General features: G+C 46.0%; 1 protein-coding gene across 2 annotated transcripts; it reads right to left on the bottom strand.

Annotated features, from left to right (window-relative positions):
- Positions 1-4,928: 4,928 nt before the first annotated feature.
- On the bottom strand, positions 4,929-14,852 carry LOC135391414 (uncharacterized). 2 transcript variants are annotated; one of them, XM_064621671.1, is made up of 13 exons: positions 14,781-14,852; positions 14,512-14,610; positions 14,400-14,439; positions 14,159-14,277; positions 13,080-13,124; positions 7,296-7,415; positions 7,015-7,233; positions 6,011-6,246; positions 5,832-5,953; positions 5,651-5,765; positions 5,419-5,586; positions 5,225-5,347; positions 4,929-5,170 (listed from the first exon to the last, which is right to left on the bottom strand). In XM_064621671.1, exons 1-13 carry the CDS (start codon positions 14,785-14,787, stop codon positions 4,964-4,966), a joined length of 1,620 nt encoding a protein of 539 aa, XP_064477741.1. In that variant the 5' UTR covers positions 14,788-14,852; the 3' UTR covers positions 4,929-4,963. The 2 variants fall into 2 exon arrangements, with proteins under 2 accessions (XP_064477741.1, XP_064477740.1); XM_064621670.1 differs by having other exon boundaries at positions 14,400-14,610.
- Positions 14,853-15,792: the final 940 nt, after the last annotated feature.

Raw genomic sequence — 15,792 nt, 5'->3', positions numbered from 1 at the left:
GCAGCTTACTGATAAAAGTCTGGTATGGCATTGAGACCCATTGACTTAAACCTGTCTTAAAACTGGAAAGGCAGCATAGTGATTGGAGCCGATAGAGAAGCCGTAATGTCCGAGTTGACAATTGAAGAGAACCAATACTCCAGGCTTGTGTTTCAGGGCAAGCGAGATTGGCTTGTAACAGCATTATATACTTGTGGAGATGGTATCCCGAGTCCTGTCAGGACGTCTATATACGGCTCCGGGATGGCGCCAGTAGAACCACAAATGTTGTTCTCCTCTTTGCAACAGAATTAGGGCTCTGTGCGCTCTGCTCCAAAAGCAGCGAAACCTGCTACAAAACTAAAATTTCCCTGCTACCAGAGCTGCTACGAACAGCAATTTGTCAGTTCCACCACTGCGTTACCCGACAGTAGCAAGGCACTCTCTTACGTAACATCATCATGTCAAATTTAAAATTGACACGTGCTTTATTTGGTCCGACCTGGAATTTGCTTTCAACACACAGTAAAGCATTTTACACCTTTATTTGCTCAAACAAGGTGTATTCTTATAAAAACACCCTTTTCTATTCCACAAAGAGTGCAAAAAATGCATTACTAAAGATGTAATATCGACATACACCACGTTTTACCAATGTGGATCATTAAGGGTGTAAAGTAGGGTGTTGAAACAGGTGTTTTCCGCCGAATGCACCTTTTGTACACCCATTTGAATTGGGAGTATGGTGTTAAAAATGGTGTTTTATTTTGTGTGAGAAAAATTATGCTGGTTTCACATCTCCGCTCAGCAAGTAATCCCATTATAGACGATAGCCTGAGTTAAAAACACAGTATTTGACAGGGAGGGATGTTAGAAATTGAGCTTATATCTTTGACTCGTTGCAAGCGTGGGTGTTAGTTGCAAAAATACATTCCCGCCACCGCTACACACGTTTCCCGCCCCACCACATGTAACGAACGTGCCCCAACAAATTTTATTTCAGTATATGATACATCCGACACGCCAATATAGGCTACTGAGGGTGCCCGAGGTCTCTTTATGCCTCTGCACTCACGTTGGTCCCACAGTGTTAACAAGCTAACGAGGCGTGCCTGAGACGCATCGCACTCCGGTTTAGGTTCTACGATGGAACCACGGCTGGAAGTCTACCGTGTTCGCGGTGCTGCTTGTCATCGAACGTCGAACTGTATGTCTTGGCCAGTGGTGTCGGTATGCTGCCGCGGAAGCTCCTATTACACTATTTGCGAGGGAATATTTGCTAGCAAATAATTCCATCATAAAAGGTGTTTTCAATAGAATACTACCATTTTAAGGGTGTTTTTGTTTTTAAACACCCATTATAACAGTATTTTATTAGGAATACACTTAACTAAAGGGTGTATTAGAAAACACCCATCATTTGAGTGTAAAGGCAACACCAAAAAGGTGTGTGCCATGGGACAAGCCATTTACACCAAAAAAGTGTAAAAAAGTTTACTGTGCAATAGCTGGTACTCGACATGAGCATTGGTTATCCTAATGTTTTTCCTTGCGAGAGCCTCTGTGGCAAGACTGAGCAATTGCTGTAGAAAAGCACGGCTGCATCAGATACCTTGTTCGATGCATGAACTGAAAATGGATGTGCCTGATTAGTAACGGGGATAAATTTTCTTTTCTCTCTCTCTCTCTGTCTCTCTATGCACCACTGCAACAGCTATGCAACACCAAAGCAACAGCTGCACCACTGCTGGGAAGGTAGACAACATGATCGGGGTTGTTCGTTTACGTGAACTGATAGACGCTACACCAATATCTATAACAATGTTTAAACCATAAAATCGCCAAACTTCAACGACTACCACCTCACAAACCGGCGTTAGCTCCACAAGGCCGTCGATTGGTTAGTGAAAGGCAGTGCCTTAGTCCTCGATATGTAAACTGCCACAGCGAACAAAAATATTTATGAAGCTTACCTGAACATGCTTCTTCAAATTCGTGTACCACGTCGGGTACATACGATGGCATCTTGTTTTGGGAATGCAAAGGCGGCACGAAAACACTATAGCGAGTTCAGATGGTCGTCTTCGTGCCGCACAGTGTAAAACGTCAGTGTGGGGTTCAGCCAAGAAACGAACGAAGAGCGAAAGGAACAACCAATAAACCGCGACGCACGTTGGATTGAAGCTGCCTTACGACATGCCCACTCGTGACAGTGCAACTTTCTCTGCACTAAAATGACCAGCTAAATTCGCTATAAGTTTCCGTCAGTTTTGTCGCCTTTACCTCGAACATGTTGTCCAACGCGGGCCATATCGACGCGACCGGGGGTGCAGGTGGGAGGGAAAAGACACGGACTAATGCTTTGTCCAGGGATACCCTGCGCGATTAATGAGACGTACGAGCTGCATATAATAAAGCCTGGATGTCGACATCCAGGTCAAGTGCACACATTTTACAACATCACTGAGAATGATGTCATTGCAGGATCCGAGCTTGGTCGAGTTTATAGACTAATTAACGTATTGGCAGCAGCTGTGAAGTAAGAAAAAAAGTACCAGCAATGCTTTACATGACGCTTTACATGACCAGACTGCCTTGGGCGGGGGTTCGGGGGACCAGACGGGGTTTTTGAGGAGTCAGTTGGAAGACCCCCCCCCCCTCACCAAATCATTAAGTCTCGTTAATGTCAGTCATTAACTTATACAATAGGTTGGCTCTTCCTCACCCCCCGCGGGAGAGCCGTAGCTACGGGGGTGCGAGAGGAGAAGACGCGGACGCCGCCGCCGGGAGGGCGCCGAATGCCAAGCCCGGGCAGGATGGTTGGACAGTATAAAGTAGGAATCAATAGCATTTGAATTTACGATCGCGGCAGTGCAAACTGGCGTTTTCTTTTTTTACGAGGCTTCTGACGATGGTAAGGGAGGGGGGAGCTCCGATTAGCCCCTGCCCCGGGCGCAAACTTGCCTCACGACAGCTCTGCCCCGTGGTACGCGCTTCGATGGAGAAGCCACACATCCTGCAAGGTGAGGCCCTGGTTACTGCCCTGCTGTACTGGCGTTCCCTATACAACGAGTTTCTGTAACATCGGAACATTAACGGTAACGTTCCAGATTGCTGCTGTCATCTAGTCAAACGATCGTCTGAGAGCTTGGTTCGTCGTACCGTTTTCGGACGGCGTACGCGATGTACTAAAACTGCCAAACAGCTCCCCTTTCCCATGCAGAGAATAGAAGATGCATACAGCGAGCTGCTTAAAAGAATGAGCGTAAACGGGAAGGCGATAGACTTCCAACTGCTGTACATAGCTATAGCGCAGTGTTCGAGCAACGAAACTTCCGGGCTCCGAGATGCCCGTGCACCGAAATGTCCGGTTCAAATTATAATACAATCCAACTTTACAGAAACCTTATGCGTGTGTTCCATCCTCACAGATATATATTACTGAGGGTTACGAGGCCGTGTTTTAGTAGCGAATTATGAAAACATATCTTGTAAGAGAGGGAGATATGATGAAACGTACGTAGTGCTTATAAATTTAGAATGGAGAGTTGCTGCTTCATGTTATGCTTTCCGTTCGGAGGTCCCCTCAGTTCGACAGTTCTACAGCTCATCACGTTCAACTTTTAATTCTCACAACGGCTCGCGTCAAAGTTAACTTGAACGCCGCTCCAGCCTGCGAAACGGGAAGCGATTCACCCTGGCAACGCCTAGCAGAAAACAACGCTTTCATAACGAGGGTCACCCCTCGAACTATGAATAGACCAAAACACCCTCCGCAGTTATTTCTACTTAGCACAACCCGAATGGCGTTCAAGTTAACTCTGATGCGACCTGTACCAGCGCCAGGGGCTTAAGGTAATGCGGAAAACGCGCTTTTGGGGGCGTCGGTGTCCCTGCGGCGTCATACGGGTCACCTTCGTTCGTTTACTTTTCGCGGCGCCGGTACAGTAGGATAGGATTGGAAGGATTCGAAGAGACTTAGCAGATTGGAAGTTCTTTCCGATAACGGTTTCGCAAACTTGATACGTCAAACATCTGATTCCTCTGAAGTGGCTGGCATCACGTTGACCTTGGACCTGAAAGCTTGATTTTTGTTTTTTGGTTTCTATCCCTGGAACGCTTCCGATGTGCCAAAACTCCCTAATGTCTCACCCTCTCACCCCCATTCCCCTACCTCTCACTCGCCAAGCTTTCCCTTTCACCACCTATATGCGCGCACCTATCGCTCCTCCTCTGTTTTCCTCCTTTCTCGCGCGGAGAGGCGAGGGGGGAATATGTTTATTGAAGATAAAGAAAGGGGGAAAGGTCAGACAGGCCAAGGCCGACTTGCTATTCCCAAAAGAGAAAAAAGAAAATAAAAGAAAGAAAGAAAGAGAAACGAGAAGCAGAAAAGAAAAAAGAAAGTGGCAGGGGACGATGGGGTGGCTGATGGGGGTGGATCAAGGCTGAAAGGCTGCTGAGCAGCCCAGTGTCCTTCAGGTAACACAGGAGGGCTCGGGTGACTGCCCACTGTCTGGAGTGCCGGACAGGCCCCAGCAGCGTCGCCAGGGAAAGTTCCCTGCGGCCTAGGAAAGTGAGATTTGTGGCGAGGACGGCTCGGGGGTCGGCGTACCGCTTGCAGTGCAACAATAGATGGTGTATGAATGGGGATTTTTGTTCCACAGATACGGCAATCTCATGAAACCTTCCCGTTAACAGCTGCCGCAGTAAAATGTTACCTTTGCTCGGCTATCTTTCGTGTTTAGTTGCGAAAATTAGCTCAATTAATGCGTGACAAGAGAGCAAATCCCAATCATGTACGGCAAATGCCTTTACGAGCTACATTAGGGTACTGCAAATTTGTTGCGGTCTTCTTTTAATGAGATAAATGGCCTTTGCATGTAGAGGAACATCCTTATACACTTCGTGCAATTAATGGTAATCGCATGATGATGTACAGCGAGGGTGAATACAGTATAATAATGTATTGTTCACTGCGCAGAAGCTATGTCAACTTCCCTTTGCATGTCATCGGCGTGCCAGAAGCACCCGACCTTGAGATATTTGCACGAAGCCGTTTTCGGACAGCGCGAATTCTTGGAAATGGTCTTGAATCACGGGTGCATCCGCTGTCCGTGTTATCCTCAAACTCCGCATTGAAGAGGGCCCACCCGATATTCCCTCTGTCGTCTTGCGATTGCACCCGGTCTATCTGAAATATAGGATCCGAATGTTATGTTGCTAGCATGAGGTGGTCTATCTGTACCTTTTCCGAGAGTGTTCTCACGGTCTCGTAGCAGCGATCCACTTGCTCCTGCGTGTTCACTTCGAACACTACCATTTCGTTAGAGTCGTATTCATTTAAGATAAAGCCTTGGTCAACGCAGCCCTAAAATATTACAAGGAGACCTTGCTTCATAGACGGCATGCACAGAATGGATCAGTATGGATCGCACATACCTGTCGGTACGGAGCGTACGAAATAGCCTTGCAGATATTTCCCAGGTTGGCTGGAGGTCCCGCATTGTTAGCTCCATTGTACTGTACCACAGCCAGGGTAAAACTCATGAAGAATGTTATATTAGGCGGAGATGGAGTGAAGAATTTCAGAAATTCCAGGCCTATCTCCTGTTTGGGGAGATTGCGACTGTGATACAATTGGATACAATTATGAACATTGTGTAGGGCTTACGAGAGAGGTGACGTCGGGATCATTGAAGGAATGTGCTGTCCAAGCTGAAGTTGGTTCTGGAACGGGTTCATGGTGTGCGCTCACGTGTGTTATCAAAATAAATAAGGTTGGTTTCCTGTAACATGAATATTGCGTTGCAGTGTTCGGCAAAGAACATGTAGAAATAGGTTATTCGTCTTACGTCAGAACTGTCTTTAATGCTTGAAAATATTGGGAGGCTTCCGAAAGTTTCTGAAGCCTCTGTAGCCGGACACCCAAGAACACTGTCGAGCCTCGAATACGCTTTAAACGACTGCGTAAGGCCTGTACAAACACGCTATTTCAGATAAACGCACAGGTAACGCAACTATTAAAACATACGTTCAGAAAGTTGGTCAACTCGTGACGTTGACTCAGAAGAGCGTGACCAGTGTGGTACTCGTGGAATATTCCGAAACCCCGTATATTGGAGACGGTCCGAAGCGTTTTAAAGTGTTTTGCGAATACAGGAGATAAGATACGGTCATTTCTGCCCAGCATTTCCGAGGCAAGGGTTGCCAAAAAGATGGTCATCCGGAAGTTCTTCGACATTTCTAAAAATGTTCCTAAGTTTGTGCCTGAAAACAAACAAAATTTCAATGATGGCGTTCCCACACACTGCGTGTGTAGGCGCGTTTATATGGGCGCATACGTCGACTGAAAGCAACAGTCGACTGATTGCAAAGATCGACTTGGGACGGTTTACATGGCAGGAAGCGATGCGCCTTAATCCGCCGGGCAATTCAGTCGACTCAGTCGATGACAGCGCCGCCAAGGCACTAAAGTGGTCACTTTGCAATTTCATACTGTTTTATCAGTGTGTGACTTCCTTTACTGCGCCCATAAACATTAAAGCCTTCTACCAACGGCCCAGTCTATGCCCAGTGCTGCTGCCTTGAAACTCTTGCACCGGCGGGAACGTCAACCGTGTCCGTCGCCATGTTTATTTTCGGTGTTGCGGGCGGAGCACGGCGGCAGATGCGGTTGTGACGTAGCGGAAACCGTCGGCACAGTCGACTTGCCCGGTTTACATGGCAAAGGCGAGACGACTCCAGTCGTCTGATCTACCCCAGCGTAGCGACTTATTTCTGCTGTGTCGACGTCTACTTTAGGTCGATGTAGGCAGGTTTACATGGAGAGGGGAGATCGACCTATCTCGCCCGGTCGACTTGTCGCCTTCATGTAAACGCGCCTTGTGACGGCCACGTACCTTCGAGCGCGAGCTCGTCGATGCCTGTGCAGACGAATAATTAGAAGCAGGGGTCATTCCTTTTTGCTCATTGTTTTGAGATGTACTTCCACGGTACCTAGCCTGAGTACTACCACACATAAAGGGAGCTTCTTACCGTGGAAGCCACTGTCTTCGTAATGGAGGTGGACGTAAATGGCGTAATCGCAGACACCGTCCTTCGGATAACTGTTCGCCGCGGTCTCCCCAAAAGTGTAAACGCAGGCAATCTTTCTAGGGGGAAATGTTCGAGCCAGAGAGCATCGCGGTGTTGTCGAAGGCTGCTTACTAGCTGCTGAACGTGCACTGGAACGGCGGTGTGTTGCCCTGACGGAACCTACGCAAGAAGCGGGCAGTCCTTAACGATGCACGCCTACATGAAGGGACACACAAACGTACTGTGTGCACCTGTGATGGCGGTTGTTCGGGTAGCATTCCGATGAGCTGTTTTTTCCGTAGCTGATTGAACAGGGCCATCCTGAATGAAATTTCCCCGAGGTTCATCGACAGAACGGTTATCTGCGAAGAAATGCGACTGCATTGACTAATAACCCGTCACACATCGTACGTGGATAATCCCTCGTCATACATTTCGTCGATCCAATTGTCTCTGTCGTCATACGCACTGATGTACGAATATAAGGTGTGTACTCCAGAGTGTGTAATGAAAATGAAATGAATAAAAAGAGCGTTAAGGGGCTACGCTCCGCATTGGAGGACGTACTATGCAGAAATTGTCAGCTGGTCCCATCATCTATGGATAAATTACGAAAAAAGAAGAGTGATGTCCTTTAAATATGTCCAATGGCTAAACCTTGCCTTAAGCCTCGTGTATTTGCTGCACCATAAAAATTGTGAGATGTAACATACACTTCTGATCGATTACAGGGTATCACCGACACCCCGACAGCTTAAGAAAATTGCTCGGTAGGGCATTCATAAGTATTCGGTACATTGGGCATTCGGTTTCGGCCTCTGCCGTCTCAGCAGTATATTGTACGGAGCTCGGTGGGAAAAATACAGTACTTATTTTGGGTGATGCCGTACTTAAACATCAAAGGTTCTTTTGGACACCGCAGGACATCGGTCCTCACCGTACGGCGACTCAATGTTGCCTTAAACCACATTGCCGCCAGCAATGGGGTACAGTGTATCCGGTGGCGATGAACCTCCCCTACCATCATCATTCAAATGTGTTGTTTAACAAACACTGCACCAATTTAGCAAAATTGTTGTGGGTGGGTGTGTTGCGATTGCAACAAACGTGTACACAAAAAACGTGAAAGTTCCAAACCGCAATTGCAGTAACAACGTCCTATACCCGAAACCGAATTGTGCAGGATATATGAATTGAAATACACACTTCATTTATTTACACCATAATTGCCCCTATTATACGCTAACGGGTGCCACTTGTAAGAGGGCAACGGAAGAGGGCAACGGACGAGAGTGACGAGGAGGAAAATGAGTAAAGAATTTGGAGTTCGGGCTTACGAACAGAGCCTGCAGTCGGCAGGGTTTGAATAGGATTCACTATCGGTGGTGTTATTTGTCTCAAACTCCGTTTAGAAGGGCATCATCACAGCTTCCCGCCCTCAAGATGTAGATTGTCAAGATTTGGCCCGAACAGCTCCATTATGAAGAAGTCAGTCTCAGTCTCACTGCTGGAGAAGGAGACCAAGGTCAATACGAAGCTGTCAGATTTCCAGGAGCCCCTGCTATGACTTTGCATGCTTCGTGAGCCGGGCAGGACGTGTAGAGTTTCTAGTTTCTAGACCACGTCTGCCAGTTTCTAGAGTTCAACAGCTGGCTCAGACTCAGCAGATCCTAATGTTAGCGCCATAGCTAGGAGATGGTAGGCCAAAGTTTGATCTGGCTAAGCCCGAGCTGTCTGATGCTTGGATGGAGTTTTAAGAATATGCCTGTACAGAGAATTCTTGGTGAAATCACGAGGACCGGATTAAGAACCTCGGTTTATTCTTAACGGGCATGGCTAAAAGGTGATATTAACTGTGATGTTAAATGTAGTATCTGAACGTCCCTTGGGAAGATGGAAGAGTTTTCTGGAACCCTCGGTGAAACTTCCTTAAGTGTCGATAAGGAGGCGTACTTGAATATTTTTTACGAGAAACGGAGGCTATTATAACTGGCTGACCAGAAACTGTCACCACATTTCACTATCGCATTAATCATGCACGGCCTCCCGGATATTCAAGAAGAACCAATACGAAACGCACCAAAGGCGACACAAGGAACCCCTGCAGTGCATGAAGGAACTTTGTATCAACGTACCCAATGATCCTTGGAGGCCATTCACTAGATGAACCCATGATACTTTCCGTCAGCTGAGCTTGCGACTTTCGACATGGTGGAAAGACTACGAATGAAATGAAGGAGTCAAAACGCGAATCAAAGGTCCTACCCCATACGAAAGTATGGTGCGTGAAGTCCCGCCATACGAAATATTTGAGAACGGCGTGTCGGTTACATCGGTACGGGTCATTGATGGCCGAATTCAAACAATTCTTGAAAGCAGCGCTTTTATCAGTCACCCTCCGCGACGCTAGTGTTGTGCGTAACAAATCCTAGAAGATGCGTCGAGACGAGAAGAAGCGGTAAAGCAAGAACTGAGATGAGTACCCGAGGCTCCAGTCATTCGGCCGGCCGTGCCCCATTTGCGTCGCCAATCGCGATTGTGGCAAAGCAAGACGAAGCCCGCGTCTGTGCACTGACTACAGATTCATTTACATGCAGACAGATCGTTTACCCTATCTCCAGTGCAAAAATCGATGACGTCATTAATGAAACTGGTGCTTGCTCATTTCCCCTCCCCCCTCTTTTTTTCGGGTATTGAAGGGATCACGTCAGAAGGGTTTTGGCAATGCCGATGATATAATAGGACAACAAATACACAGCACACACACAAGTATACACACACAAGACGACGATTATACCAAGTATAATCCTTTACCATTCGAATGAAAAAAGGAAAAAAAGACACCCCCGTCAGGTTTCAGACGATGTTGAGCTAAGTTTTGAAGCCACACTCGGGAGACTTCTGCAATTGCTACGTTGACGACATCATTCGGTTCTGAAATTGTATTGAATATTCTATTCGAAATCCGTTGATGACCGCATTGATTGCCTTTGAAAACTTCGCAGCTCCCTGGGTAATGCTGACCTACGGATCATTCTTAAGAAATGTCCTTTTTTTCTTTTTACAAAATGCAACAAACCCTGAAAAGAGTCCTAGTAGGAAGGGCACCGAAAGTCCAAAATTGTTCACAACACGGCACATTCCACATCATGGAACAGCCTTTAGGCCTTTAACAAATGCTGTGACAGAGGGTTGTGAGATCTGAGCAGATGACAGAGAATTCCATCCTTCCACTGTTCGAGGAAAGAATGAATATTTAAAGAAGTTACTACACTGGAACGCTTTGTGTGCGCGCTAGTGGATACCCGTGTTAATTTGGGTACGTGTGGAGTGTTGTTGTCCCGATGATGGATTCGAAGTTGACCATTCAGTAATTGAGAAAAGCACTGGAGCGTATGGGGTTTTCTGCACTCTTCAAGCTGTATTAACGCATTCCGTGCTTAGAGGGGGAACTCCGGTGTGACGATGGTACGCCCTGAAAATAAAACGTAACGCTCTCCTTTGAATGGATTCAAGAAGTCGGATATTGTGGTGTAAAGGCCCAAAACAATATCAGTATATTCCAAAATAGGTCGGACTAATGTTCTGAATGCCGTTAACATACCATGTGTCGTACATTCACAAAAATGACGTTTTAGCAGTGCGTCCGTCCTGTTTCGTTCTTAGTGTTTTTAGCTCCGGTTTTAGCGATTTGATGACGTTTTAGAGACCATAATTTCTTGTTAGCCATCTTTGTTAAGTATTGGTTCCGTTTATTCCTCCACAGGTCTGACGTAAGTAAGGCGCCCACGTATTTGCACTCCTTTGAGAGATTCATTGAATTAATATAATAATCAAAGCTGACCGTTTTCCGTTTTCGAGTGACACTGATAACCACACGCTTATTTGTGTTAAGACGTAACTGCCATGTATCACACCAGTCAGCCATCTTCTGCAAATAATTATTAAACCTACATAGCTATAACCATCATTGATATCTCTATACAATACACAGTCATCGGCAATACTCATACCAACGTCATTTATGAAAATTAAAATGAACAACGGACCCAGAACCTGGCCGTGGGGAATACCGGTGTGAACCGGCCGAAGGACGAATCGGTGTTATTCGCATGAACAAATTGTTTCCTTTTAAATTTCATTCTTCAAGAAGGCGTTGTATTTCTCGGTCGCTTCTTCGATGGTCGGGTGAATACTAGAAAATATACATATGTAGCACATATAGCGCACCTGCAAAAACCGACTCATGTGCATTGTCTGCGCGTTTTCTTGAGTTTAGCTGGACATTTTGACGCTTTGAAAATGATTTTGCTAAAAGAGCTAGGCGTCTGACGGCCCTCAAATCTGGTTATCAGGCTTCCAAATACTGCCTCGTCATTTGAATTAAACACCGATGATCCCTACTTTAGAACGGGAGCAACGGCACGACACAGAAACAGGCAAGACGGATGAGAGTAATTGAAGACTGCTCCTATACATTCAGGAAGAGTGAAGAGGAACTATTCCATCACGATGAAGGGATCACTAACTGTCTTGATGGCGCTCAGGTACTTCAGAGCTGACTTTGAGGGCAAGCCGATCAGTCTCTTCACTGGCCAGGCGCTTACATACATTCTCAGCCGATCAGAGCAATAAGGGTAATTAATCCGATGGATTGTAGACTTACTGCACTTTGCGTTTGAGGCTTCACTCAGGCCAGACACTCATTTAACCGACGCCGATTCACTTTCGCGACTGCCCCATGTGTGTTCACCACAAGCAGTTCAGTCAAATTGTCTCAAGTTATAGAAAGGCACCGATGACCTTCGAAAAGTTGGATAAATATTCCTTGTCCTGAGACCCTACTACCGAAAATACTGCACCTATATCACGGCGCTGTCCGTGTCGACTCCACAGATCTAAAGAAAGAGGCGGAGGGAATAGGAAGAACGCAATCATTCCTATAGTGGTCATTGACGAGTGCATAGGATGGTCGCAGCAAAGCCGGGGAATGAAGGCACGAATAACGCCGTAGCATTTATGGGACATGTTCTGTACGTGTTCCGTAAAACAAAGTGTGGTGTTACACAACGCAGTCATCATTCAGAAGTTAGCGCTTCCAATCATGGGATTTGCTGCGAGGGACCACCTTGAGGACCGGCGACTATATCATCCATCTGGCAACGGGCGACGAGAACGGGATACCCGTGATCTCAAGCTGCATGAGGCAATGTATCCTGATTTCACGGGTGGATGGATCTGTTGTCTTCAAGCAGCTGTGAATCACCACAACAGGTCATTCACAGCTGATCTTGGGTGCAGTCCAGAAATGCATGGTGGATCTTTTGGTTGGAATTTAATAGCATGATGGCAGAACGCAGGAAGGGGACACAGAGCAACTTCCTCTAACAATTGGCTCTAGTTTTCACGCAAACAGGAATTCATACATGAGGTCCTTCCTTTACGATTGTACATTGATAGTACGGTCAGTTTCGAAACTCCAGATTTGCTCAGAGTACATTAGAGAAATTAGTCAAGCGAAGTATGGAAGGCCTTTCAATTCCCTCCAGAAACGTGCAGATGCCACAGTTCTCAGATCCCTAAAAAATGTGATCTACGACGGTCTTGAGCCCTTAGACACTACATCAGCCTTTTTCCCGAAACCGGGTATTTGGTGTAGCTGACAACCATTTTGGTGCGGTAAGATCACACATCTATATGCTTACTAAGTGTGTGACCCATTTTAAATGCCGATAACGTGCTTTAGTTTTCTCTTCCTCCGATGAACGCTTTCCCCAGAAAGCAACGAAGCTAAAAGAGTATTCTCCATTTTTCTTGTGCGTGCTCTATGAAACCGATGCCTTGAATTTTACGTGCGAAAAATGCCACTGGGGAAAATTTGTAATGGAAGCTCCGAATATCGTTGCTAAAACTGACTGGAAAATAGTGTCTTGAAGTCGACTGGAACACCGATGACCATACATATTTTCAGGGAGGTGTCCTTCATTTGTCTTACTCATTTTTAGGTACAGCTGTTGACTACATACCGCTATCGTTGTCTTCGTCTTCAACCACCTTCACCCCAATGATCTCTGAAAGGGAATGTTAATTTCCTCTGGTCATGCGTGAAAGACAAAATCGACAAGCGTTAACCGTTCCCTCATCGAGTTTTCTCACGTGAAACTAATTAACGTAACGTTCTCACAGTAACAGTTCTTGGGGATGAAACCCTTCCACTCGATTGTGAATATCGCCCCAACAACGCAGGAGAGAACGGTAACGCACACAGGAACGGTACATTACCAATAACTTAACTTCACATAACTTAAGTTGGTAACGATAACGGAAAATAATATTCCGTACGTCCGTTGCCGCAAACAGAAGCGGAAACAAAATGGTCGGCTGGTGTCGAATTCGGGTAGCTGCTACGTATTGTTATGCGACAACACGAGTGATTTTTTGTTCTTGTTTTATGTGCATGTGCACTCTCTTTTCTTCACTATACAGGGTGGTCCACCAACTGTGATATGAGTTCATAGTAAATGTCGTTGCCAATATTTTTTTTCTGCCAGGAACATTTGTCACATATTGGTACCATTTTTATTTCATTTCATTTGATGGGAATTTAATTTCTTCAAGTGAACTCTGAAATTTCTCAAGTCAACCTAACGTTTTCTTTGTCGAAATTAGTTCCTCGTAGTCATTTTACTGAGTACAGCACCTGTAGCGTCCACATAGATGACGACAACTGGTGATTTAAATTGATCGAAAATCCACGGAAATGAGCCCTTGGCTCCGCGCCTTTTTGTCGCCTCTAGTTCTTTTTCACTCCGTGTTAGCGCCGGGAAGCAACTGTGGCTATGAGCGCCGTACAGGCGTGGACAGCTGGAGAGAGGTCAGCAGGAAGAAGTGGGGGACAGAGGGACGGCTCTAGCTTGAGCGGCGAAGTACGACCAACGAAGGTTACATTGATACATGATGAAGGTTACATGTCATATGGGGCGGTCACACGTTTTCGGGTGGTACGAATGCGATAATTTCTCACAAGCCAGACTTAATTTCTCCATCTTCGGCCATCCCTTAATGCGAGGTTCTTTTGACCAGCTACACATGTAAAAAAGCTTACCGTTTGGTCGTACCATAACGAGGACACAGATGGCCACTACTAAAAGGACCAGGATGAACATGATCACCATCCCAACCATGCGGAAAGACGATCGCTCCATCTCCTCAGTGTTCATAGAACTGCAAAAGAAAGATGAATTACGGTGTTCATGCGGACAAAATAGTTCTGTCTGAAGCATAATCATCTTGGTTCCCCTGTGGTTCACCCGAGAGAACGTGTAGGAAAGAGAGTAACGGTTCACCTGGTTGCCGAAGCTGCAGAACACACGTGTAGCGCTGCAACTGGCAAATGAGGCAAAACAGTTTTGTAGGTACTTGAACAGGATAACCAAATGCTGCTAAGCACTGGGTTACCATTTTGCAGTTTGTCGGCAAGTACTGATGAAGCTTGTGACCGGTATGGTGAAGGCATCGCGATACCTTCCCAAGAAGTGGCATCGCATGGGTGAATAACTGCCAAAAGAACCAAGAAGGTACAGCATCAAGAAATGGTACTCGAAAGAAAAAAAATACCGAGCTGATAAACGCAGCTCATACAAGGAATAGCCATTGTGAAGCAATGCTGGGGGATGTTGCCCCTTAAACGCTGTAAGTCATTTAGCAAAACAAATTAGTAGACGCACCGTTCATGATAGTCTTCAAAACGACGGACGTCGGACGGAGAACAATGAAAATCCTCGCTCTTCTCAAGGCGGTTCTTCTTCGTCGGTTAATGTTGGGCTTCGCTCGTGCAGGGAAACAATTCTCCTGACACCGCATAGCAATAAATAATTTAGTTTGTCGTGTTATCAGAACTATCGATGGGGCGTTGCTGTATTAACGAAATACGTAGTGAGAAACGCCTACTACGAAAGAATTATGCGCTTATATTTCTATTCATAAATGCACGTCGCAGATGGAGGAACTGCTTGCAGTAACAGGACACGCTCAGGGGGGCGACGACCACGACAAGCAGAAACGTTTCTAAGGATCAACTTATGGTCAACCATGGGAAGCAGCCACTGATTCTTTTATTTTGTAGCAAAACCCACTTCATTTTGTAGGAATCCCACACTGGCTGATCTCCCGGAGAATGGACCGTGTCCCTGTCGCGCCAAGCTCCACTGAAGGTGACCTATCTTCCAAGGGGAGGAGCGGGACCATGACATTTCTGAGTGAGTCATGCTGAGTAGAAGGTGACAAGATTACGAAGACAGGATAATGGAAGATGATTACGTCCTTCTGTTAAATGTTCGAAAATCGAAAAATTTACGGATTCAGTTCGGGTTCGCGGATTTTCTTTCGGTCACGTTTCAGTGTTGCGGGGTGAAGAAAGAACGATTTGTATCCGTTTGTTGGGTTTAATAACGGTTCAACAACAAGTCCTATAGGCCAACACACTTTGGTTGCGCTGAAGTCAATGAAGAGAATGCAAGGTTTTCCACTAACAGATGAAGTCATCGTCGTTTTGACATTAAGCATTGATTTATTTAGGATATGCACAGTGAGATGATGACATGGTAAGCACGTTGTTGAACGTAAGCCGAAGAAAGATAATGATAGTAAAATAATGAGTGCATATTTTGGGTGTAGTTCCGTATCAGGACCACTCGTTTTTAAAAATCAGTGAAAGCGTCATGAAGGTAAATATTGCAC

This window comes from Ornithodoros turicata, chromosome 4 (genome assembly GCF_037126465.1).
Source record: "Ornithodoros turicata isolate Travis chromosome 4, ASM3712646v1, whole genome shotgun sequence".
NCBI lineage: Eukaryota > Metazoa > Arthropoda > Arachnida > Ixodida > Argasidae > Ornithodoros > Ornithodoros turicata.
Note: the sequence above shows the minus strand (reverse complement) of the source record. Positions and strands in the feature narration are given on the sequence as shown.

Coding starts and splice junctions, on each gene's coding strand:
- LOC135391414 (XM_064621670.1), bottom strand. Junction 14,278..14,399: donor TCTGCAGCTTCGGCAACCAG/GTGAACCGTTAC, acceptor TTTCTTTTGCAG/TTCTATGAACACTGAGGAGA. Junction 7,234..7,295: donor CGCCATCACAGGTGCACACA/GTACGTTTGTGT, acceptor CTTCTTGCGTAG/GTTCCGTCAGGGCAACACAC.